This window comes from Prionailurus viverrinus, chromosome C2 (assembly GCF_022837055.1).
Source record: "Prionailurus viverrinus isolate Anna chromosome C2, UM_Priviv_1.0, whole genome shotgun sequence".
Classification (NCBI taxonomy): Eukaryota; Metazoa; Chordata; class Mammalia; order Carnivora; family Felidae; genus Prionailurus; species Prionailurus viverrinus.
Window position 1 is genome coordinate 111,183,214 of NC_062569.1, and position 26,955 is coordinate 111,210,168.

The 26,955-nt window shown below is 38.1% G+C and overlaps 1 protein-coding gene across 23 annotated transcripts in view; it reads left to right on the top strand.

Annotated features, from left to right (window-relative positions):
• Nucleotides 1-26,955, top strand: part of ABI3BP (ABI family member 3 binding protein) — a 265,227-nt gene that overhangs the window by 191,339 nt on the left and 46,933 nt on the right. For 12 of the 23 annotated variants that reach the window (XM_047874847.1, XM_047874854.1, XM_047874855.1 and 9 more), the window contains 7 exons: nt 2,918-2,977; nt 3,576-3,623; nt 4,503-4,583; nt 6,707-6,784; nt 17,167-17,232; nt 18,971-19,045; nt 25,537-25,614. In XM_047874847.1, the coding sequence (XP_047730803.1) occupies nt 2,918-2,977; nt 3,576-3,623; nt 4,503-4,583; nt 6,707-6,784; nt 17,167-17,232; nt 18,971-19,045; nt 25,537-25,614 (486 nt within the window). The remainder of the gene's footprint in view (nt 1-2,917; nt 2,978-3,575; nt 3,624-4,502; nt 4,584-6,706; nt 6,785-17,166; nt 17,233-18,970; nt 19,046-25,536; nt 25,615-26,955) is intronic. The other 11 variants (XM_047874850.1, XM_047874852.1, XM_047874865.1 and 8 more) reach the window with 5 other exon arrangements.

A 26,955-nucleotide genomic window follows, 5' to 3' on the forward strand; every position in this document is an offset into this window, starting at 1 on the left:
GGTGTTGGAGCATTTGGACTGCTTAGCAGGTGAAGAGAGAGGAAATCATGGATCAACGGAAATATGGACTAATGGAGAAGCATGTAAGATAATAGAAATAACGGAAGGTAAAAGGCCCTACAAGAGAGGATGGCCTAGTGGCACAGGTGAGCTCACAAAGTGGCCTTCAAACTGGTGGGAGATATGCTTCCTCCAAGATGGGACCTAAGTTATAAGGTTAGGATAAAGGAACAGAGAATCTGGAGGTGAAAATGGTGGATAGTCCGCATATGTTACTTTTCTAAGTCAGTCTCTTTGTAGCTTACGGCAGGAGTAAACCTCATTGAAGATTTCATATTCCACCACCTTTATTGGAGAATAAGAGATTAATTCTCTCAACTACTCTAGTGAAACATTCATGTACATTCATTTACATTTGTCCATATTAGACACTTCCATTCATAATTGCCTTAGTTGAATTTTTCTTTGGATTGGTGCACTTTATTCAAAAAGACAGTTAATATAGTTGGTTAGTTAATAAAAATGGTAAGTTGGTTGATATGATGGAGTCTAAACTATAATAGTATTATATATTAATTACATATATTTATTATACAAATATTCTTATAAGGAAATCAAAACTGTCTTCTCATATAAATTGTCATTATTTACACTAAGTTTCTGCCTGCATGGAAGATTCAGATTTTAGGAATCAGGCTTTTGTTCAATTTAATATATGGGGGAATGCCACATAGGGAAAAAGAAAAAAAAAAGAAGCTTCATTTCTTGGAGCTGCAGTTGACCAAGAGAATGATTCATATCCCTTTCCTGAGAATATTTCTATTTCTTTCCTTTCCACTGATTTCACCTGCTTTAGAAAGTCTGCAGTGACAGTTTATTAAATCATCACTTCATGTTAAAAAGTGCCAATTGCAGCAGCAGGAATCCACATTACCCCCACCTACATTCCTCAGTAAATGAAAACAGGCAGCGAGTAATGTATTTACAGTACAGTGGATTTATTGGTAGCACATTTCTTCTCAGCCTCTACTTTCCTTAATCCTGGGTCCTCTCTATACTTTAGAACTGTAGCCAATTAGGGTATTTATAAACTACAGGCTGTTTCGTATGGCCATGGTCTTCACAGAGCCAAATCAGTCTTTTACTCACCAGATAAACATTTAGATTTACAACTGGAAATTTCTCATATTTTACCATTCAAATCCCCAAAAGTACTACACAGCAAAGGTCAAATGTTCACTATTGTAAGTTTTCTCTATTTTTGTTGACCAGTAATCTTTATGAGTTTTTTCTTTAAAAAAATTCAGGCATGCCTGGGTGGCTCAGTCAGTTAAATGTCTGATTTAGGCTCAGGTCATGATCTCACAGTTCATAGATTTGAGCCCCGCATCGGGTTCTGTGCTGACAGCTTGGAGCCTGGAGACTGCTTCGATTCTGTATCTTTCTCTCTGCCCTTCCCTTGTGCGTGTTCTCTCTCTCAAAAAATAAATGAGTAAACATTAAGAAGTTTTTAATTCAGATTTTCAAGTTCCTGTGGATGTTACCTTTTAGCTCATAAAGTTTCTAATTGAGTCAAGATTCTACTCAATCTACCAACTTCCACAACTATAACTTCATTGGAACTTAGTGGCCTAGAGTAAGAACAAATGTGATATTTAAGTTAAATATGATCCCACATAGCAGTTAAGACAGAGTGTCTGTAACCTAGTATAACCTTTTCCCACACTAATGGTAAAGTGGTACTTGGCCACCTCATGGTGCAAAAGTTTTCCTCGGCTTTCCTGCGGTAGAATTTTAGCCTGAATTCTAATTTTTTCCCCAGCATCATTTAAGATGCAAGGAAATTACAATGTCTACCAAAGGGACCCTGATACTTACCAGATGTTCAGTTTACTATGAAAACCTTTCAGCAAGATAGTAGGGCTGAGAAGGACGTCTTTGTGGGGAAACTGAGCCAAAGAAGAACTTTACCTTGATCTTGGAAAGAGTGTATATATAAATCTGGTGCTAATAATAAACAAATTACCTTCGTATTTTCCTCAGTGAGAATTAAGGTATCAAATTCCCAGCCTACTGTTTTATTTTGCCAAAATAGAACTGGGCACAGATGTTAAAAATGTACTGGGTAAAAGGGACTGACTCTAAGTAGGTCTCTTTTAACTGACATTTTTGTCTTTAGTTGTCATTCTCTTGTCTGTCAGGAGACCTTGAAACCTAATATACTGGAAGCCACATCACTAAGAATGACAGAAATGGCAATGTTTATCTAGCATTTACTACGTAACAAGTATTCTCCTAAACTTTACATGTAGTATCTTCTAACGAGGGGCGTTTTCCTCTTGCTCCATTTTCTCCTGGTAATAACTGTCACTGCCTTTCAGGATAAAACTTTGTTCTCCTCTTAGAATTTGTCTTTCCTGCTGTCTGCCCTAATTTGTAGGCCATTTATGCCTACGTTATTAATGTATTTGCTGTTGCTCTCAGGGGACTTTTAGCATGAATATCAAATGGCAGCTAAACACTTCAAGCAAAAACTGGCTTTCTGGTTTTCTTTTTAAGATTTTATTTTTAAGTAATAAAATCTACACCCACCGAACCTACAACCGTGAGATCAAGAGTCACATGCTCTACCAACTGAACCACCTTCTTCTGTTTAATGACATTGTTTCCTCTTTTCTTTTTTCCAAGAGAGGCTTCACGATCCACTGTGACCAATTTTAACTACCACCAGAACCTTCTCCATACAAGTGACTTTTTCCACCTTGAAAAAAGCATTCATGTTCTTGGAATTACTCTTTAGCCATTGTGAAAATGCCTTTGCTTTATTCATGTTTTCCAGGACGTTGTATCTGCGGGTTTAGCTTCACTCCAGATGTGAAACTTAAAGTACAGTGTTTTATAATCTTTTTTCTTTCAGTTCCGAGAGATGTGGTCCTTCCCCCTAAACCAGACCCTGAAGTCTCTCAGCGTGAACCTGGTAAATAAATTACTTTATTTTCCCAGCTTGGAAGCATGGTTTTCAAAAAGAAAAATGTCCTTGAGGCAAATACATATTTAATGATTGTGATGTGGAACAAGGTTGGAGAAAATTACAGATGAAAAATGTGTAATTTTTATGTGAAGATTTAATCTTACAAATTGCTTGAATTTTTTTCTCTGATTAACATGAGGGAATAGTATATGATTAGTTTATTTTCCCTGGAAGTGTTTCCATTGAAAAGGAGATCATGCTAAAATTATAAGACATATTTATTAACTGAGCCAACCATTTTTCTTTTACTTTCTTTCAAAATGGAAATATAACTCCATTCCAACTGTGGGTGTAATGTAAGTCAAAAATGTGCATGCCTACTAAAAAATTTTCCTCAGAGTCATAGTGAATGAGATCTTTAAAGTTTTAGCTAAACTAAGCTTCCTAAGTAGCGTCTAATATGTAGAATTTTCTCATATTTATTGTATTTCTTTGAGAATGTTTAAATGTTCAAATGGAAGCATATAGAAACACAGAAACGATGTTTACTTCACCAGGTAGTAAATTCTCATAAATATATTTCCTCGGTTTGCTTTTGGCCTAGTTCTGCAACCTGTTACCTTTAGAATTGATCCACCAGAGACAACAATAGGTAATGGTTTCCCCCTATCGACCAACTCTAATTGTTTGCTTTGCTACAGTCTAATTGCAGGTCTTGCTCAACTTATCATATTGAACATCCTCTCTTCTTAATCCATTTCATCATCTCATTGTCATCTCATCATCATACTCCTACTCTTTTCAAAATAGAAAAGCAACGATTTCACTGTTGTGAAGGCTTTGCTCTGAAGACCAACCTAAGACAGCTTATTACTGAGTTCTTCTTCACCTACCTCATTTATTTCCATGTTCAGAATGATTCCACGTGCTCATGCCCATCCAGTTAACATTTTCAGCACTTTCGGTGGTTCTCAGCTGTAGTGTTACAACACACTAGCATGACCAGTTGTGAAAAGTTCTGGCAAGTAATTACTGTTAATATCTGTAAAAATACTGAAATTTGCCAATGGTCTGTTTTTAAAAATAAACTTGAGGAGACTCAATATGAGACACCACTACAATAATGAATATTTCCACTCATTTTGTAATCCTGTATGTTCTCTAGGATGGGGGGTGGGGGAGAGAGAGACAGAGAGAGAGCGTGCAAGCGCAAGCATGCACCACAGCTGACAGACCAAGGTTGTTTCTTACTCATATCCCATCTTAACCAGGGGTGGTCATGGAATGTGCCAGACACTGAGTGTTATTTCTTATCTATCCTGGTGGTGGAAAAAAAACAGTTGAGAACCATTATTCTTATTTCCACAGCCATTTTTGTGAAGGTTCTGTGTACACCTAACTTTATTCTTCATGATCCACCTAATGTCTTCCTTTTTCCGCTTCAAACGAAGGAATCTTGTGTAATATCATTCTGGCTTGGTGCTGGATTTTGCATCTCAAGATTGATACCGCTCATACTTTTCTTTTCCAGCTCCTTTAGAGACACGAGGCAGCCCTTTTATACCTATGATCTCACCAAGTACTAGTCAGGAGGAACTGCAAAGCACTCTGGGTAAGTTTTGATTTCATATTTTAGTCCAATGAGGATCTACTTTTTAGGGATTGCCCTTGCAGTAGCCATATGTACCTTGTGTTGATGGGTTATTTCCAAACAATAGAGGGTCTTTTTCTACCGTTATAAAAAATAGCCATTTCACTTGATTCTTTTACATTAATTGTATTCTGTCCTTTTAATAGTTATGTTGGTTTTCAATAGAAAATGAGAATATTTTAAAATACCGTGATAAAATTTTAATTGTTCTAAAAAGAATGTTCCCAAAATGTATCAATTCTATACTTTTTGGTTGCTTTTCCATATTTGAAGCTGCCTTTGGAAAGAAGAATTTCATCTAGTATTTACAGAATATTTTATGGGTGCTAAGTGAAATGCTAAGCAACCAGAATTCCAAAAAAGAAACTGTTTTGAGAGTGAATCCTTATCCTAGGGAGTTCAGCATCTAAGAACATGAAGGATTTAGTGATGGTAGTACTTCCTCCATACCACCCAGTGGGTTACGTGTATGTTTTAATTTCAATCACATAACACTTGTGAGGTAGGTTCTATTACTTGCCCCATTTTACACATTAGAAAATTGAGGCATAGAGAGATTAAAAAAATTGGCAAAGTCACACAGCTAATGTCAAAGCTGGATTGGAACCCACATATCAGTCACCAGAGCTCCTGAGATTCACCCCAGTATTGTTCAAAAAATGAGTGTGACAGAGAAATGAGCAACATGCTAAACAAACAAACCACCAGGCATATTAGGGGAGGCTTCACAGAGGAGGTGAAACTTACCTCCTGGATTTTCAAGTTGGGGTGAGAGTTGAAGTTAAAGATGTGAAAGGTCCTTTCAGGTTAAAGACCGATGGGACAGAGGCAGTGGCAAAAATGTTAGGCTAATCTTATGGGCATGTGAGTCACCTCAAGAAAACAAGGAAGGATAGAAGCAACAGGAAGGTTGGTGGGGATGAGTGGGCCATGTTTTTAAGGAGTTCAGCACCAATGTATTCACTGAATGGGAAACCCCAGTTTGCTTGACCCCCAACTGAAAATAGATCAGAAACCAAGTGTTCACACTTTGTTTTTGCTGGTTCTTCTGCCCTGCCCACACTGCATACCATGTGGCTGTGTTTAAATCACTGGCCTTATTTTCTTCCCTTTGTCCCTTTTCAAATAAACCTATCTTTTGTGTGTATCTACTGAGATGAAATTACTGATCACATTTCAAAATGAAATCATTTTTGAAGGAAAAAAAGTGAAAACTGAGCAAATACACCCTAATTTCCAAATACCCATTTATTCTAGCCATGGCCTTCAAAGTGAACATCACCCATGATGGCAAAGCCAAAATTACTCTTCAAGAACCCCTGCTAGATATACTAATTATCTAACTTCTACTCCCTATTTGTTTAAGTGCATCTTTGTTTATTGAAGCAGGAACCATCACCTGCCAACTCACAAGTATCTCTGCTATGAGCAAAATCCAGATTACAAAGCAGGGCAGAAAAAAAGATGACTGTATATTGTATGTACCAAGTATTTCCTTGGATACGGTTCATGGCAAAGTGGACGATGTAAATTGCTATGTCTACATGATGCTGTGATGACTTCAAAATAATATGGGAGTAGAAGTATTGCAATTTTTTTTTTATTTTGTCAGAAGAAATGTGTCTATGTCAATAAACAAACTTTGATTCTCACATGACATTAGTAGATGAATGTTTATTCTTACATGGCATGAGTGCACCTCTTTTCATAAGATGTATTTCTTTTCCAGCTCACATAAATAGTTGATGGGATAGAGAGGAGGCATGAAGGCAACAATAGATAAAAGCAGTTAACAGACACAATTCAAGAACAGCCATGTCCAGGATCATGAAACAATAATCGTGAACTAAAAGCTTTTGGAAATCCTTATAATAATTATTAAAACAATAGTGCACGAAGATAGTAAATAGAATAAATGAGTTACTAAAATGTACCTTTAACCTTGAAATATTATGATGACTGGGCATATTTATAAATGCAGTTTCCTCTTTACCATTGCATGGGGTGGAAATAAGTGTGGGTTTTTTGACAAGTTCATAATGATAATTATTTAAAGTCAGCCACCTTGCTCTGTTTGTCCCCAGCAGAAACAGAACAGTCCACCCAAGAATTCTTTACAACTAAGATTCCACCAACAACTGAATTGACAAGGACAACTCAGGGTAATGCTATTTCCCCATTTCTGTGTAGTAAACTTTTATTTTTCATTTTTAATCAGGAAAGAAATTTTCTTTTCAAAATGTCAATTTTCATCACAGTGAATTAGTTTTCTTCATAGGTGCAGGACATCAGTCGAATATGAATATTGATACGTACTTTACTTGAATGTAGGGAAGACAGTTTCTTTATTTAGAACTTTGCTTTTGAATGTATGGTTGACAACTTGATGCTGATAACTAAGAATGAAATTGCCCTTTTTTCTTTGCTTATCTTCATTTGCTTTTTTTCCACATCTGATAAAATTTTTATTACCTTTTTTTTCTTCCCCATTCTTTTCTTTCACCTCCTCTTCCTCCTCATCTTGCTTCCCCGTCCTCCTTTCTCACTCTCTCTTCATCTTCCTCTGTCCCCTCTCTTTCACTTAATAAGCACATTGATATTGCAGCCTGAGGAAGGAAACTAGTAGTGAGAAAAATCATTTTTTTAAGATGACTTCATATTTGGGTTACCTGGGTGGCTCAGTTAACTGAGAGTCTGATTCTTGATTTTGGCTCAGGTCATGATTCCAGGATCATGGGTTTGAGCCCCACATTGGGCTCTGTGCTGAGCATGGAACCTGCTTAAGATTCTCTCTCTCCCTCTACCCCTCTTCTTTACGTGCTCTCTCTCTCTCCCTCTCTCTCTCAAAGAAAATGACTTAATATTTAAATATCTAGGGAGGGTTTGGGGGAGATTTCCTTCTTCTATTTCTTCCTTCCAACTTTTTGGGAAGTGTTACCTACACAAAGCCCTATCTCATATTCGTGCTCTCAGAAATTTTGCCTTTTTTTATTTTTCTATGTTACTTAGGTTATAAACAGTTGTGGATTTCTTATATTTTTGTGGTTTCTTTTATTTCTGTTCTGAAGCTTCCCTTTTGCTCATCTCTACCTCTTTTATATGGTAGGAATCCCCAAAAAACAAAAAAAGTAAACTTATTTTACTTATTGTAAGTTATAATTTGTGAACAAAATGTGGAGGAAGAAGTTTGAAATTATAGATAATGATGATGAAAAGAAATCTAATTTAAAGATATTTCATAAGTAGTACTTATTCTAAATAAACATGACTAGAGCACCTATGGCTGAGGATAGTTTTTTTTTTCAATATATGAAATTTATTGTCAGATTGGTTTCCATACAACACCCAGTGCTCATCCCAAAAGGTGCCCTCCTCAATACCCATCACCCACCCTCCCCTCCCTCCCACCCCCCATCAACCCTCAGTTTGTTCTCAGTTTTTAAGAGTCTCTTATGCTTTAACTCTCTCCCACTCTAACCTCTTTTTTTTTTTCCTTCCCCTCCCCAATGGGTTTCTGTTAAGTTTCTCAGGATCCACATAAGAGTGAAAACATATAGTATCTGTCTTTCTCTGTATGGCTTATTTCACTTAACATCACACTCTCCAGTTCCATCCACATTGCTACAAAGGGCCATATTTCGTTCTTTCTCATTGCCATGTAGTACTCCATTGTGTATATAAACCACAATTTCTTTATCCATTTATCAGTTGATGGACATTTAGGCTCTTTCCATAATTTGACTATTGTTGAGAGTGCTGCTATGAACATTGGGGTACAAGTGCCCCTATGCATCAGCACTCCTGTATCCCTTGGGTAAATTCCTAGCAGTGCTATTGCTGGGTCATAGGGTAGGTCTATTTTTAATTTTTTGAGGAACTTCCACACTGTTTTCCAGAGTGGCTGTACCAGTTTGCATTCCCACCAACAGTGCAAGAGGGTTCCCATTTCTCCACATCCTTGCCAGCATCTATAGTCTCCTGATTTGTTCATTTTGGCCACTCTGACTGGCGTGAGGTGATATCTGAGTGTGGTTTTGATTTGTATTTCCCTGATGAGGAGCGACTTTGAGCATCTTTTCATGTGCCTGTTGGCCATCCGGATGTCTTCTTTAGAGAAGTGTCTATTCATGTTTTCTGCCCATTTCTTCACTGGGTTATTTGTTTTTCGGGTGTGGAGTTTGGTGAGCTCTTTATAGTTTTTGGATACTAGCCCTTTGTCTGACATGTCATTTAAATATCTTTTCCCATTCCGTTGGTTGCCTTTTAGTTTTGTTGATTGTTTCCTTTGCTGTGCAGAAGCTTTCAATCTTCATAAGGTCCCAGTAATTCATTTTTTGCTTTTAATTCCCTTGCCTTTGGGGATGTGTCGAGTAAGAGATTGCTACGGCTGAGGTCAGAGAGGTCTTTTCCTGCTTTGTCCTCTAGGGTTTTGATGCTTTCCTGTCTCACATTTAGGTCCTTTATCCATTTTGAGTTTATCTTTGTGAATGGTGTGAGAAAGTGGTCTAGTTTCAACCTTCTGCATGTTGCTGTCCAGTTCTCCCAGCACCATTTGTTAAAGAGGCTGTCTTTTTTCCATTGGATGTTCTTTCCTGCTTTGTCAAAGATGAGTTGGCCATACGTTTGTGGGACTAGTTCTGGGGTTTCTATTCTATTCCATTGGTCTATGTGTCTGTTTTTGTGCCAATACCATGCTGTCTTGATGATGACAGCTTTGTGGCAGAGGCTAAAGTCTGGGATTGTGATGCCTCCTGCTTTGGTCTTCTTCTTCAAAATTCCTTTGGCTATTCGGGGCCTTTTGTGGTTCCATATGAATTTTAGGATTGCTTGTTCTAGTTTTGAGAAGAATGCTGGTGCAATTTTGATTGGGATTGCATTGAATGTGTAGATAGCTTTGGGTAGTATTGACATTTTGATAATATTTATTTTTCCAATCCATGAGCAGGGAATGTCTTTCCATTTCTTTAAATCTTCTTCAGTTACCTTCATAAGCTTTCTATAGTTTTCAGCATACAGATCCTTTACATCTTTGGTTAGATTTATTCCTAGGTATTTTATGCTTCTTGGTGCAATTGTGAATGGGATCAGTTTCTTTATTTGTCTTTCTGTTGCTTCATTGTTAGTGTATAAGAATGCAACTGATTTCTGTACATTGCTTTTGTAGCCTGCAACTTTGCTGAATTCCTGTATCAGTTCTAGCAGACTTTTGGTGGAGTCTATCGGATTTTCCATGTATAATATCATGTCATCTGCAAAAAGCGAAAGCTTGACTTCATCTGCCAATTTTGATGCCTTTGATTTCCTTTTGTTGTCTGATTGCTGATGCTAGAACTTCCAGCACTATGTTAAACAGCAGCGGTGAGAGTGGGCATCCTTGTCGTGTTCCTGATCTCAGGGAAAAAGCTCTCAGTTTTTCATTGTTGAGGATGATGTTAGCTGTGGGCTTTTCATAAATGGCTTTTATGATCTTTAAGTATGTTCCTTCTATCCCGACTTTCTCAAGGGTTTTTATTAAGAAAGGGTGCTGGATTTTGTCGAAGGCCTTTTCTGCATCGATTGACAGGATCATATGGTTCTTCTCTTTTTTTTTGTTAATGTGATGTATCACGTTGATTGATTTGCAAATGTTGAACCAGCCCTGCATCCCAGGAATGAATCCCACTTGATCATGGTGAATAATTCTTTTTATATGCCGTTGAATTCGATTTGCTAGTATCTTATTGAGAATTTTTGCATCCATATTCATCAGGGATATTGGCCTGTAGTTCTCTTTTTTTACTGGGTCTCTGTCTGGTTTAGGAATCAAAGTAATACTGGCTTCATAGAATGAGTCTGGAAGTTTTCCTTCCCTTTCTATTTCTTGGAATAGCTTGAGAAGGATAGGTATTATCTCTGCTTTAAACGTCTGGTAAAACTCCCCTGGGAAGCCATCTGGTCCTGGACTCTTATTTGTTGGGAGATTTTTGATAACTGATTCAATTTCTTCACTGGTTATGGGTCTGTTCAATTATCTCTGAGGGATCAACCAATCTCTGAGGGATTGGTTGTAATAATTCCATTTTCATTCATGACTTTATCTATTTGGGTCATCTCCCTTTTCTTTTTGAGAAGCCTGGCTAGAGGTTTGTCAATTTTGTTTATTTTTTCAAAAAACCAACTCTTGGTTTTGTTGATCTGCTCTACAGTTTTTTTAGATTCTATATTGTTTATTTCTGCTCTGATCTTTATTATTTCTCTTCTTCTGCTGGGTTTAGGCTGCCTTTGCTGTTCTGCTTCTATTTCCTTTAGGTGTGCTGTTAGATTTTGTATTTGGGATTTTTCTTCTTTCTTGAGATAGGCCTGGATTGCAATGTATTTTCCTCTCAGGACTGCCTTTGCTGCATCCCAAAGCGTTTGGATTGTTGTATTTTCATTTTCGTTTGTTTCCATATATTTTTTAATTTCTTCTCTAATTGCCTGGTTGACCCATTCATTCTTCAGTAGGGTGTTCTTTAACCTCCATGCTTTTGGAGGTTTTCCAGACTTTTTCCTGTGGTTGATTTCAAGCTTCATAGCATTGTGGTCTGAAAGTATGCATGGTATAATTTCAATTCTTGTATACTTATGAAGGGCTGTTTTGTGACCCAGTATGTGATCTATCTTGGAGAATGTTCCATGTGCACTCGAGAAGAAAGTATATTCTGTTGCTTTGGGATGCAGAGTTCTAAATATATCTGTCAAGTCCATCTGATCCAATGTATCATTCAGGGCCCTTGTTTCTTTTTTGACTGTGTGTCTAGATGATCTATCCATTGTTTTAAGTGGGGTGTTAAAGTCCCCTGCAATGACCACATTCTTATCAATAAGGTTGCTCATGTTTATGAGCAATTGTTTTATATATTTGGGGGCTCCCGTATTCGGCGCATAGACATTTATAACTGTTAGCTCTTCCTGATGGATAGACCCTGTAATTATTATATAATGCCCTTCTTCATCTCTTGTTACAACCTTTAATTTAAAGTCTAGTTTGTCTTATATAAGTATGGCTACTCCAGCTTTCTTTTGGCTTCCGGTAGCATGATAAATAGTTCTCCATCCCCTCAATCTAAAGGTGTCCTCAGGTCTAAAATGAGTCTCTTCTAGACAGCAAATAGATGGGTCTTGTTTTTTTTTTATCCATTCTGATACCCTATGTCTTTTGGTTGGCGCATTTAATCCATTTACATTCAGTGTTACTATAGAAAGATATGGGTTTAGAGTCATTGTGATGTCTGTATGTTTTATGCTTGTAGCGATGTCTCTGGTACTTTGTCTCACAGGATCCCCCTTAGGATCTCTTGTAGGGCTGGTTTAGTGGTGACGAATTCCTTCAGTTTTTGTTTGTTTGGGAAGACCTTTATCTCTCCTTCTATTCTAAATGACAGACTTGCTGGATAAAGGATTCTCGGCTGCATATTTTTTCTGTTCAACACATTGAAGATCTCGTGCCAATCCTTTCTGGCCTGCCAAGTTTGAAAAGAGAGATCAGTCACCAGTCTTATAGGGCTCCCTTTATAAATGTGTGAGGGCACGTTTATCCCTTGCTGCTTTCAGAATTTTCTCTTTATCCTTGTATTTTGCCAGTTTCACTATGATATGTTGTGCAGAAGATCGATTCAAGTTACGTCTGAAGGGAGTTCTCTGTGCCTCTTGGATTTCAATGCCTTTTTCCTTCCCCCAGTGCAGGGAAGTTCTCAGCTATGATTTCTTCAAGTACACCTTCAGTACCTTTCCCTCTCTTCCTCCTCTGGGATACCAATTATGCGTATATTATTTCTTTTTAGTGTATCACTTAGTTCTCTAATTTTCCCCTTATACTCCTGGATTTTTTTATCTCTCTTTTTCTCAGCTTCCTCTTTTTCCATAACTTTATCTTCTAGTTCACCTATTCTCTCCTCTGCCTCTTCAATCCAAGCCGTGGTCGTTTCCATTTTATTTTGCATCTCGTTTAAAACGTTTTTCAGTTCCTCCTGGCTGTCCCTTAGCCCCTTGATCTCTGTAGCAATAGATTCTCTGCTGTCCTCTATACTGTTTTCAAGCCCGGCGATTAATTTTATGACTATTATTCTAAATTCACTTTCTGCTATATTATTTAAATCCTTTTTGATCAGTTTATTATCTGTTGTTATTTCCTGGAGATTCTTCTGAGGGGAATTCTTCCGTTTGGTCATTTTGTATCATCCCTGGAGTGGTGCGGACCTGCAGGGCACTTCCCCTGTGTTGTGGTGTATAACTGGAGTTGGTGGGCGGGGCCTGCCCCCAGCCCACTGCTGGGGCCACAGTCAGACTGGTGTGTGCCTTCTCTTCCCCTCTCCTAGGGGTGGGATTCACTGTGGGGTGGTGTGGCCTGTCTGGGCTACTTGCACACTGCCAGGCTTGTGGTGCTGGGGATCTGGCATATTAGCTGGGGTGGGTAGGCAAGGTGCACGGGGGAAGGAGGGGCAGGCTTAGCTCGCTTCTCCTTAGGTGATCCACTTCAAGAGGGGCCCTGTGGCAGCAGGAGGGTGTAAGACCCGCGGCCGGAGGGGTGGCTCCGCAGAAGCACAGAGTTGGGTGTTTGCGTGGAGCAAGCAAGTTCCCTGGAAGGAACTGGTTCCCTTTGGGATTTTGGCTGGGGGATGGGCGAGGGAGATGGTGCTGGCCACCACCTTTGTTCCCCAACAAACTGAGCTCTGTCGTCCGGGGCTTAGCAACTCTCCCTCCCTTTGTCCTCCAGCCTTCCGGCTTTCCAAGCAGAACTGTTAACTTATGACCTCCCAGATGCTGAGTCCCGCTTGCTGTCGGAACACACTCCGTCCGTCTGGCCCCTCCACTTTTGCCAGCCAGACTCGGGGGCTCTGTTTGGCCAGCGGGCTGCCCCTCCGCCCCTGCTCCTTCCCGCCAGTCCGTGGAGCGCGCACCGCCTCTCCGCCCTTCCTACCCTCTTCTGTGGGCCTCTCCTCTGCGCTTGGCTCCAGAGACTCTGTTCTGCTAGTCTTCTGGCAGTTTTTTTCTGGAGGATAGTTTTTGTAAAATTTCTCAATCTTTTTCTACTTGTTTGGTTTCATTTTTTGTTATGTTTTTAATATTTATTATTTACCTTATTATCTTTATATTAACTTTTTAAAAATGTTTATTTAAAAAAAATTTTAATGTTTATTTATTTTTGAAAGAGAGAGAGACAGAGACAGAGTCAGAGCACCAGTGGGGGAGGGGCAGAGAGAGAGGGAAACAAAACCCAAAGCAGGCTCTGGGCTCTGAGCTGTCAGCACAGAGCCTGGATTCAGGGCTCAAACCCACAAACCCGGAGATCATGACCTGAACTGACATCAGATGCTTAACAGACTGAACCACCCAGGTGCCCGCTGTATTTAACTTTTTATTTACTTATAATCCACACAGAAGAAACCTAACATAACACTAGCCCTCCCACATCCTCTTTACCAGCTTCAACCACTAATAGTAGATGGTCAATCACATTACATCCATAATGTGCCCTCATTTTTTTTATGTTTTTGCTTAATAGAAGCAATTAGTGTCTTACTTAATAGAAGATAGGTGGATTCTCATGATGAAACACATTGTTTTTGTAGCAAAATATGTAAATATTTATAATAAGCATAAAGAAGCTTTATGTAAGCTAAAATATATAAATATTTATAATAAGAAGCATAAAAAAGAAGCATAAAAAATTCAGTTCAGGTGGTGCTGCAAAATGAAAAAAGGCTTCAGCTTTTTAGAACTTTAAAAATTTCAGAATTGAGGATACAAGATTATAGGCCTGGTTTTTTTTTTTCTTGCTTTGCTTTTTCTTACTTTAATGGGAATATCAGTATTATGTCACCATTACTAGTGTGTGTGGAATTTTAATCAAAATCTTTCTAGAACATGGTTTTATTAGATAGGAGTTTCATAGTTGATGGGGGTATATGCAGAGTCTGATATCATTATATGAAATGTCTTAACATACTTACACAATGAAAACAATCTATTTAATTGTTTTCTTACGTTCTAAGGATCATTAGCTTGCACCTAAACTGTGCTGCCCTGGGATTCATACTTTTCTAAGCTTGCGCCAAGGATCTTATGGTGAGCTCACCAGGGATTTGCTGATATGAGGCAACAAAGAACCTCCTGGGAAAGAACTCATCTTAAGGATGAGAGTAGCATGCACAAGCCCAATAGCCCCGCATTACCGAAAGCGTCCACTTTCACAAAGGCATGATGTGTGTCACTAGGAGCCCCCTCATAAAACCCTCATAAGTGTGTGCCTGGGCTTTGTAGAAGAGGAAGTCAGCTGTTTTCTTACTGTTACATTGCGTTGTGTTTCTAACGTTAGGCATTAGGAGCATAAGATAGCACACGACAATTTGAGAGAGGTGCTACAGGGGTGAAATTAGTCCTCTTGATCTTCACATTCTCCCCATGCATGTACCATGACCCAGGTGGCTCTTTGACTTCCAAGCCCTCCACGATGGGGTCCAAGTCCTCCACAGAAACGTTGTGCCTAAAACCCACAACACGAGCCTGCTCGTAGAATTTCCAGCACCTTTTCTCTCTGACACCTTTGCTCCTTTGCCTACTGAGACAATTCCCTGCAGCACCCTATAATCAAAACCCTAAAATTCTCGTGTTTTGTTTTTGTTTTTATTTTTTTGCCTTTCTCAAACTGTAATAGGAACCCCCTTGGCCAGAGGGACACTGTGTTTATTTTACTTATTTCAACTCCCTTATCCCTGCCCACCCAGGGAAAGTTATATCTTACTTACCCTCTCCCTGTTCTGGGCAGAACATGAGTCCTTACAGGCCATCTTTTAAAATTATTTCTATTATTAGTCATTAAAAACTATGTGGAGATATGTTCACAAAGCTCCTTTGTGGTTTTTTTTTCAGTTCAAAATTAAAACCCTAGAGTAGTTTTCTCAAGGTCTTGTGTTATTTGGTGATGAGCTACATGAGTAACTTACAGTCTAAACTCATGTTATATTCCAACTCTTGCATTAAAAATTCTGTCTAGATTTAAGTAAAGATTGTGAGGAAAAAAATAAAGCAAAAATTCTGATCCTATGGCTTTGAAATACTAAGTGTCGTGCTGATTATTTCTGTGTTCTGCTTTATGTCCCTTTCCTGTGTAACGTTTTAAAATTCATCTTTGTTCTAGAATGAGACTAATAAGAACCATGATCCTTGTATTTCTTTAAGCTAAAAACAATCTAACATTGAAGAAATTAACATGAAAAAAACTGAAATATATTAAATTCACAGGAATCCTACCACTAGCAATGAAAATTTTGAAGCATAACATTTACAAATCATCATTACACACTTCAGAGTGTAACGAGAATTTTTTATAACATCAGTGCCTCTCTTCACTCTAGTTGCTACACTTTGAAAGGCCCACACTAAACCTACAGAGAATTTCAATATGCGTCTGTTATTTTTGGCCTGAAGTACGGCAAAATTCTGCTCATCAGTCTTCACGTTGGAAGCTCATAAACGAGCTATAGTATAATCTGTTTCACAGGTGTATTTTTTTAACTTGGCAGGCAAGGCTTTACTGATTTATGATTATATAAATACCCACTCAAGATGTGAACAAAATCATCAAAACGATGTAATCTACTTACATAGTTTGAAAGAAAAATTTTTTCCAGTCTTAGCTAAAGCATTACCAAGAGAGTTGGTGGTAAGGAGGCAGTGTGGTATGTCAAGGGGGGCAGAGGACGGAAGGGAAAGATGGAGGAATTCCAGGATGAAAGCATACTTTAAAATCTTAGGAAGCAAAAGTATTCCAGCTGAGTTTCTCGTGAATTTGCCTGCTTACAATGGCCAATCATTTTTTAACTTTATTCAGCAAGTAGGAGTCTTCACTGTGCCAGATCCTGAATAACAGGAGCAGAAAATGACAAGGCAATGTATTGATCCCAGAGCTTGTGCGAGTTCTTGCTCCTTGCTCACCCTGTTTTGACAGGCAGGGCACCAGAGGTCATTTTTCCCATTCCTAAAACTTTAGTGGTTGGCGCTAAGTGAGTATTCATTCCAGGGTTCATGAGCTAAGACAGTATGATAGAGACCACATGTTCCTATTCTTCTAACGTACCTAAAAGTATATACTGTTTTTACCTTGGAAATTGCCTGTCTTCTTTGGCCAAATAATGTTCCATTATGACTTTCAAATTGAGAGATGTAGATGGATGGATGGACGGACAAAAGGGTGGATGGGTGGATGGATGGATGGAAGGTTTATGTTAACCATGTTAAGCAACCATTGGGTAAAATAAGTGCCCTTGAGAAACATGGGCGAAATGAAGATTAATCCTTAACACACATTGCAAATGACCTACCTTACTTGCTGTGTGCCCTTATTTCCAGTCATGATTATCTTGTTTTATTTTTCTTTAACAGCTATGCTGTAAATGCATAATTGCAGGTTTCAAAACATCCTTTCTACTCCATGCAAAGTGCATGAATTTTTGGTCCCTAAGATGCTAAATCTCCATTTAATGGAATGTTAGTTATTAAATATGAAACCTTTCCTCTGTTTCAGCCCCACACAAATTGTACACTACTCCTGTGAGGCCCAGAACACCTGAAAAAGCACACATCAGACCCGGTAAGTTGTTTCTCTTTTTGGAGACCTAAATAATCAACACACCTGAGAAGGTATCAAATGTATAGAAACAGCAACATACACCAAAGGAGGGATATATATATATATATAGATATATAGATATATATATATATATATATATATATATATATATATATACTTAAATGGCAATAACAGATGTACAGAAATTCAGATCTTTGTGGATAAGTAGGGAAGTAATGATCACTTCCATGGAAGTGATATAATGTGACTAAGTTTTTTAAGGATGACCAGATATAAAGATTCTTGTGGAACTTTATCAGTATAGGAATATTTTTAGAACAGTATTTGTGTGTAAATCTCACACATAGTCCTTCAGTTTTCCATGGCAATTACAGAAATAACATTAGAGTTAGCTATTCAGATACACTAGCTCTCAAATGTTATTTAAAAAGAGATAGTCTCTTCCAGTATAAAAGACCCTTGTTCTGGGAGAATATTTTTACTTGATTCCTTCAGGCGATAAAACACACACACATTTTATAGGTTGTACACAGTAAAAATGATAAACATTAGAAAATACATTTACTGAATTCTCCAAAAGCTCTAGGCTCTCCCTCACTGGAGCTTGTTAATGAAGAGGTAACTTAGGAAGGTTGATCTGGTTCATGTAAATTGCTCCTGTGCTAAAGCACAAGTTGGACCAAAGACACTATTATGTACCCGTTGGCTGCTGCAATTCTAAGTCTTCTTAAAGTTCTAAATGGTGAAGCTGGCCTGTAAATTAATGCTCTTGGTGAACATCTCTCCAGGTATGTGGGAGAAGGAACAATAATTCTTCTTATCCTTTGGTTTATGGAGATTTCATGCTTTTTTTGCAGTAATATTCCAATACCTAAAGGTAATTAGGCACAGACATCCTTTATAAACAAGTGTATCTCCATGTGCCCTCTATATCATGATAGCTGTTGAGAGTTTAATGTGTGGCTGGTTATATTAAAGGTTTCTACAAAATAATGAAACAGTAACAATAGCTAACATCGACTGAGGGCTTGTCATATGTCTGATGTGGGGTACAGTTGAGGAAGCCAAGGCATGAGAAGAGCTAGGAAGTAGATTTTAAGGTAAACAACCTGGTTCCAGAACTTGCTCTCTCAATCACAATACACTTAGTGCTTTTCTTTGAAGTGTCTTCCAAACAGACAGGTGATCTCTAAGAGTGTTTGTAATACTCTGGCTCTCCATGGAGCAGGAGAGAAATGAAAATGGTTTCATCATGCTCTGTGTTCAACAATGGACTTATGCCAGGTTAAGAGGGGACATTTGTACCTAGAGACCCCTGTAGAAGAACCATCAACTTATGAATTTTAAATTAAGGCCTTGCCACATAAAGACACTTCAGGTTTGGTTTTTCATTGGGTGTAGTAGTCTCAATCTTTTTTCAGTTCTGTTTTGGAATGTATCTAGTGCTTATAAATGAAGTGAGGGATTTCCCATTTAGACATATAAATTCCCTTGCCAGTTATTTCTTCAAGCCCAGTGATCACCGCAGAGTACAAACTCAAGTCTCTAGTCCCAAATTCAAATCTATTATTTTTAAACCGGAATTGTGGTTTCCATATTCTGAACAATATGTGTGGTAAGCCACAATTTTTCCATTGCTTAGTTAAATGACTTCCAATTCTCCAGGAACTTCTGCTTTCCTTAACTACAAAGTTTTAAAAAGAAAATACCTGACCTTTTTATTCCCATTTTATTGTAGTTCTGAATAAGACAACTACAAGACCTAGTAGACTCAAACCCAGTGGGACGCCCAAAGGAAATGGAATGGGAGCTGGTAATGATCACAAATTTATTTCCTTTTGATCCTCTCTAAACTACAAATGTTTCATTCAAAATTTATACTTTTGTTGAATTCACACTTCAAATTTCTTCTTGTACCAATCTTGGAAGTTCTTAATGTAACTGGAATTGGAAATTGTACATCTTTCCAAAATCAAATTTTCCAATGTCTCTGAAAACATGGAAAAAGAATTTTTCTTTCCTAAACTCAGCTCACTAAATCAGCTACCATATATAGTCTTGATCCTTGAAAAGATCCTGATGAAATAGTATCATATGTATCACTGAATGAAAATATCAAAATAGCTGTTTTCCCTAATTTCAAAAACACTATCCATGCATAGGCTTGGCCTTTCAGACTATAATCACTTGGCTTTTAAGTTTGTAATTTCACAAGTACCATTACAATTTTTTTTTTTTTTTTTTTGCATTTGTTGGTAATCTGGAACATGACCTTCTAACAAGAGGAGCTAAGACTCAGAGTAAAGTTTCCAAATCATTCCGTTTAATTCAGGAATTAAGTGACATTGCCTAATCCAGCCAGATTTGTGGGGAGTTGAAATTATACAGATAACTAAGAAAATGATGTGATAAAAGTTCAAACACCCAACTCACTAAATAGATAAATAGTAATTATTAGATGCCCTCATATGGGATTGCATCATTTCCTTGCAATATTGAAATATTTTTATTAGTACAAATCATATACTTATGCAAAAGAGCATGGAAATTAGAATTGATTTAGTGCATATATATTTAATCCATGATGATTTCCTAATGAGAGAGAGATAGAAATAATACCTAATGATATCTGGTCTAAAAATCATTTAGATTTGTTGTACAGTGTTTTTTGTTTTTTGTTTTGGGGTGGATTTTGTTTTGTTTTGTTTTTGTCCTAGGTTATTACAGTGTGTGAAGTTCTAGGAATCCACACTTTCCTTCAAATTAATTAATGAGGCAATTACTATAAACCCCTGACTCATGAAAAGCAAGAAAGCATTCCATTATCTATTTGTGCTCAGCTGTTCCTTTTATTATTCCCAACTGTGGGTTTAGGCAATGCATAGTTTCTCAGACTGATATAAACAGTCTGGCTCTTAACAGAGCCACCTTGTTAATAGTCGAAGCAATTCCCTGGAGTTTGTCTAAGCAAAAATAGAAACATTTCTGTCAACAAAGCAAGTGAAAAAACAGTACCTATGATCAAACGTGAAAGTCATTAACCTTCAGTGTAATCAAGCATTGATTCTCACTAGGAGAATGCTAATTGTCTTTCAGAAAGAAAACAGCATTATTACAAGTTTATCTGCAATACAAACATTTTTTTCTAGACCCCCTTGTAACACAAATTGACATCCCTTCCCCTTTTGTGTAGATGAAATCAACTCTGTAGTATTACTCATCTAGCTAAACTGTGGAAGGATGATCTCTAAGCAGAGCTTCTGCATTTTAATTAGTTAGTTGCTAGTAGAAATGGGCTGGTGAGCACAGGTAGACAAAGGTGAGTTCAGTTTCTGCTTCCCTTGTTCTACATCCACCCCCAACTAAAATGCATCCCACATGTTCTATGCTCTATTACCTATTGAGATTCCCCTTCAGGGGAGGACCTACTGCCCATCTGCAAGGAATGAGGTCAGCAGACAGCATCCCCTTTCCATTCCTTCGGGATCAGCTTCTGCTAAGAGAGCCTTGATTAGAGGTCTGAGAGTGATACATCCCCAAATCTACTACATTATCACATAACCAAATGATGCTTGCCTCAGGAATGCAAGGTTGGCTCAACATTCAAAGAAATTTAATTCACCACATTAACAGAGAAAAGGAGAAAAATCATACAATCACCTCAGTAAATACAAAAAAAAAAGCTACCATTAGATAAAATTCAAAATCCATTCATGATGAAAATTTTCAGAAAATAAGGAATAGAAGAAATTTTTCTCACTCTGATAAGGAGCATCTGTGAAAAACCTACAACTGACATATTTAACAGTGGTCTGAATGTTTTTCTCCTAACATCAAGAACACAAGGATTCCTACTTTTACCACTTATGCTGAAAACAGTAGTGGAGTATTCAGCCAGTGCAATGAGGCAAAAAGGAAAGTAAAATGGTAAAAAAAAAAATTGAAAATCACAGATAACATGTAGGATATTATGAAAGGAAAATTTAATAGCTTTCAGACTATTTGCTTAGGGAATAAGGTTTTTAAAAACTGGTGAGAAAAAGAATTTTTTGAAAGCTATTCATTCCAGGTTATTGACTTAAATGTGTCCCCCTCACTTTGACTCTGCATAGCTTCATTCTGGCTTGTTTACCAGAAATGCAGGTATTTACATTAAGTTTATTTTCTTCTCTGACCCCAATCCTATGATCTCATCTACATTCACTTCTAGCTTCTTGTTGAGTCTTAATGAGACTTAATTTCTACACCAACTGATTCTTAATCAACTTTGACATCTTGTCCAGAATATTTCTTTATTATTCATCCACGTTACATACATTTTCCTGTAGTTTTTCTGTCTAAAGTTTTCAGCCCAGATATTTTACATTAAAAAGAAAAATCATTTGATAAAGGAAGTGTGTAGGATTTATAGGATACACTCTTCATGGTCTTAGGCCACTTAAGACTGTGCCCTTGGAAGACTAAGAAAGAAACATTCTGAGGCCTCAAAACTACAGACCTTTGATTATTTAGGCCTCTACAAAAAATCTTGCAATGATTCCATAAACTCCAGGAAAGCCCAAGTTTCTTATTTCATAACATCATTGCAGATATTTACCCAGCTTTATATGAATTTCTGAGCTATATTTGTAAATATTTCTCCTCCTCAAGTCTCAAAGTAGGCTACAAAGGTTGAGGTTGTTGGTAGGTTATTTATCCCAGGACTCTGCTTTTACAAGCTTTCCAGAGATGTGTTTCAGCTTCACTGATAGGTTCTAAAAAGTATAGCCAATTTCAGCTCTAGACTGCAGAGATGTAATAAGCATGCACTAGGCTAGATATAAAGACTATAGTCCCACAAGCCAAATCTGGCTCACTGCCATGTTGAAACAGCATGCTTTCCTAACAGAATGGTAGAGTTGAACAATTGTGGCAGAGACCGTATGGCCCACAAATCTGAAAACGGTTATTGCATGTCCAGCACAGAGTAGGCTAACTTCTTTTATCAAGGGTCAATCTTCAACTTTCTCCTTGTAGCAAGAAGTCACTGAGCTGTACAGATACACTTTCATCCAACCAACATTTATTGAAGGCCCATTATGTTTCAGGCAAAATGTAATCTGGAAACTACCTTGACACATGTGGTTTAGCAGATATGTTAAATACTTGAACCTGAGACTCCTTTCTCTGCCTCCTAATGAGGAATCCACACTTGACTGCCCCCACACTGAGTGTGCTTGACAACCAGAAACCAGACTCCTCTGAGATGAGGAATGTGTTTTTCTGGGCTGTGGCTAAATCTTCCAGTCTGCTGGCTCATCACTCCTGGCTTTTTAGCAAGGTGCTAAGATTTGGAGACAAGGGCACAGAGACCAATCATGCATAAATACCACCCCTTTTTGGTCACCAGGAATAGTGCCTAAAACATTTGGAAATGGATTTTCAGTTTACTGTGTTTGTTTGCAACGTTTTTGTTACCATGGTTAAAAATACGCAAACCATTACTTCATTTTTGACAATAAATTGCTAAGGGGTGAACTATGTAAATCCAGAGATTTTTGGAGAACTCCCATATGGCGATTCGGGGCTCATGCTGGAGCTCCACTTGGTGCTTCCAGAGCCAATGCTGCCCTTTAGAAACTATGTTGATTAATCCTGCCTGAGGGAAAAAGAATTCAGGTCACAGCCTGGGCCAGACTGGCTGATTAAGTGCCAATTCCTGAGAATTCTTTCTCCATAGTATCTCTCTTCCTGGCTTCCTCCTTTGTCTTCCCATTGCCTCTCTGCTACCTCTGGCCTCCACTTGCTCTCTGATTCAGAGTAAAAGAAGTTCACTGGTGTCTGGGCTCTGGTGCTCACATTGCTGCTTGGCTGACATGCAAACCACAACAAGGTGCAGGCACGGCCAGAACCGGAGTTCATCCTTCTCTCCCCCATTCAGTGCCCTTTCCCTGAGCTTCATGGCTGCCTTTGGCAGGGCTCTTACTGGTGTTTTTATACCCTGCCAACTTTTATCTATTTGTGAAGGCTGAAGAAAGTCCAAATTAGCTGCTTAATGGTTTGGGCACTTACATTTAAGGATCGTAACAGTAAGATGCTGTTTCTACCTACACAGAAAGGAACACAAAATGACTGGTTTCTGCTGATTTCTCCCTTAATTACAAAAGAAGCCAGGAAAATTATAACTTTGGTCTTACTCATAAAGTTGTCTTGCAGAATTTTGGATTCTCTCCTAGATCTCCAATTCACTAGCCACTGTGGCTTAGAGGATTTGTCCACTGTCAGGTTGAGCTATGTCTGAGCCCCACACACTAGTGGCATAATTGGATGACACATGCTTGCCAGCCAGGGCCATTTAGACCTCACACAATGGCAATGCCTCAAACCATCCAGTAGGCAGTGTATAAGACTCTGAAGCTAGAGTCACTTAGAGTCTTTATGAGGAATAACAGAAGCAAGACAATGATGAGAGGAAGACAGTACACTGTGCTATGCCACTTAGTGTTGAAGAGCTAGGCCTTGGAGCTTGGGCACATGTTGGTCTGAGTCCCAACACTTCCTCGCTATGAATTGCTTAATCTTCGTTGCCTTGGGTTTCCTCATCTGTGGAACCTGGGTGGTATCTCCCACACAGAAGTGTTGTAAGGATCAAATTGGGTAATGAATATGAAGGTACTTTGGATCAAAATACATCGTTTTTGTCTTTTGGTTAGAAAGATTTGGAGAAATGCTGTGAAGAATCACTAAAGGCACACACAACCTACTAGACTTCTAGAGCCTTCTTGAGTACACAACACATTTTTTACTCTCAAAAAGTAGTGGTAAATCAATCTCACCAAGCCAGGCTATCCCAGTAACACAAATGGAAGTATTTTTCATTCCTCTATGCCATGCACAAATGAGTCCTTTCTCTGACCCCACTACCTCTGAGAGTAAGCACAGGAAGACTAATGAGCTATTTGTTTTTGCCATGCTTGTGGGGTTAGCCAAAAAATAGTCATTGTCCCTCAAAACATTTTCTTCCTAGTACAAATAAGCAACATTTAATTCATGGCTCTATACCAACATTCTCCATGATTTTACGTATTATCTCTTAACCAAGCAGAAGACAGTATGGATTGCAATACTAGGGTTTATAAGTTAATGTTAATTATAATAATTACAACAATAATAATTATTATACATCACTAATTACAGTGTTATTACAGTCAAATAAAAATGTTGGTTTATAATTATAATTAATAATTTATTTTTATACATTAATGTAATAATATCATCTGATTTCAGGCAAGCAAAACTTCTCTTGTATTTTAATCAATATATCAGCCTGCACAGTAAATGAGGTTGAGTGTGCAATGTCACTACATAGTCTTTAAAACATGGCGAATGCTCAAAGTTTTGGTTGTCCTTGTTAATGTACAGACTAGTATATTAAATACTTTATTCTTATTTTTTAATATGTGAATTCTAGTCAGATCGTCACAGTATGAATTCTTGCCTCTCTGTATGGATAATATCTATTTCTGTTCTTAATGATAACTGTCAGCCACATAAAGGAAGATTATTTTATAATGTAAAAGATAATAATTTTAAAAATAAAACTTAAATTGGCTCCCCCTCTCCTTGGGGCAGATATCCAACTCCGCATGAGTATTTAGGTGAATGACTGAGTAATAATCACTACACTGTATTTGAGAGACTCAGGAGATAAAATATCACACAAAACCATTTGCAGATCAGTTTCTTCCAAATAGCAATTTGGAGATCTAGGCCTGACCAGGACTAAATTACAAGTCTCAAAGGTACAGATTCAGTTTGTGGCCTAACCAGCCAGGACTTCTCCAGGAATATTTTTAAAATCAACTTTCCAAGTTTAAATCCAAACACATTGGAATTTTAAGAGGTTTGGGGTAGAGACGGGTAATGAGGCGTTGGAGGAAATCTTTTTTTTTTTTTAAACCACAGAATGTACCCAGAAATATTGACAAAAAATAGCCAATCACCGAAGATGAAGTCTGCCTGGTAAGACCATACCACCCAGGAAGGCAGTGCAGTGTGGACATCATGGAAAATTAAGATAAATCCACGATCCACAATCAAACACTAACTCTTCAGAGAAACTATTACAGCTAATTAATATAGGGCTTTGAATATTTTCTATATGCAGACAGGAGAACCCAATTAAAATGTTTGGGCACAAAAACACCAATGCCACTGTTCTGCACAGAATGCACATTATCACTGATAACTCTACCAAGTTTCTTTGAAACACATTTAGCACATTTTTGCTGTGTACTTAATCCCTTTCATTATCTCTGCTCATAGGGGTCAAGCAAGCACCAAAGCCATCAGGTGCTGGCAAAGATGTGTCAGTGGACTCTACCCATATCACAAAAAAACCAGGTAAGGAACAAGGTCCTGACTCCCTTAGTTCACTCTGCTCTGCTGCTTGGGCAGTAACCGTAGTGGCAAATGTAGCAAAAACAGCATCCTCACAGCTCCCAAAGCACCATGCTGACACTACATGGGTACCACTAGAGACGCATTCTAAAGTGTTATCTTTGGGACACATTAAATATGAATAAGAACCTCTAATGGGGGTACTAATTTAAGAATCACTACTTTGTATAATGTTTGGAGGGGTCACAATGGACAAACAGTAAAGATTCCTTGTGGGTTTGGGTTTTCATCATGTTCACGTTTTGTTCTTATGTAATTTACTATATCTTTTTACCTGACAGGGTTTATGCTGGTCTCCCAGGAAGTACTTAGTCACAGGGCATTTTCCTAGGTTGTCAATTTTACTTGAAGGTTTTTAACCAACATATATTATGCAGTGAAAGAGATGAATTTTTAGGCTATAAAATCTTGTTATAACACAAGATTTAAAGTGTGGGTTAAGGTGGACTGCTCTAGGCACCTCTAGCCTTGCCAGCCTTTGTGAAAAGTATAAAAAGATACTTCTGTGCATATTATAAAAAGGTGTCTCTTCCCTCTGCCCTTTAGGCAGACCTTCCTCTGGGCTGGCAGGCTTGCACCAGGGCTCCTAGTGGGGTGAGCAGAGTGGGTGTTAAACTTCAGCTTCCAGGGCACCTGGATGGCTGAGTCGGTTAAGCACTGGACTCTTGGTTTCAGCTCAAGTCATAATTTCACAGTTGGTGAGTTCATGCCCCACATCAGACTCTGTACTGGCAGTGCAGAGCCTTCTTGGGATTCTGTCTCTCTCTTCCTGCCCCTCCACACTTGCTATCTATCTCTCTCTCAAAATAAATAAACATTAAAAAAAAGAAAACTTTGGTTCACACTCACATATCCCTAGCCTGGTGCCCTGTGCAGTGTGCAATTGTTTGTAGCGACATTGTTCTCCACAGGCATAGGCTTATTGCTTCTGCCATCAAGGCTGCTTTGTTGTAATCTTTTGAAATTTCTCCACTAAAGGATACATTTTATCCTTTAACAATTTAAAGCCAAATTGATATAAGAAATTGTAGTACATCTGTAAATCGAAGGCACTAGGGGGACAATGAAACTGAGAAATACTGTCGAGCCTATATGAGAAACTAAAGATCTTAAACTCTCTATACAGTTTCAAAAGGCAGACAGACCTATATGTTTTTACCCATAATTAGAGGATATTTTTTCCATATGTTAATGGGTTTCATTATCCCTGGTTACATTACCGGTATTAATTTAGAAGACTGTCAGAATATATTACTCATAGGTACTTTTCTATAGCATCTGTTC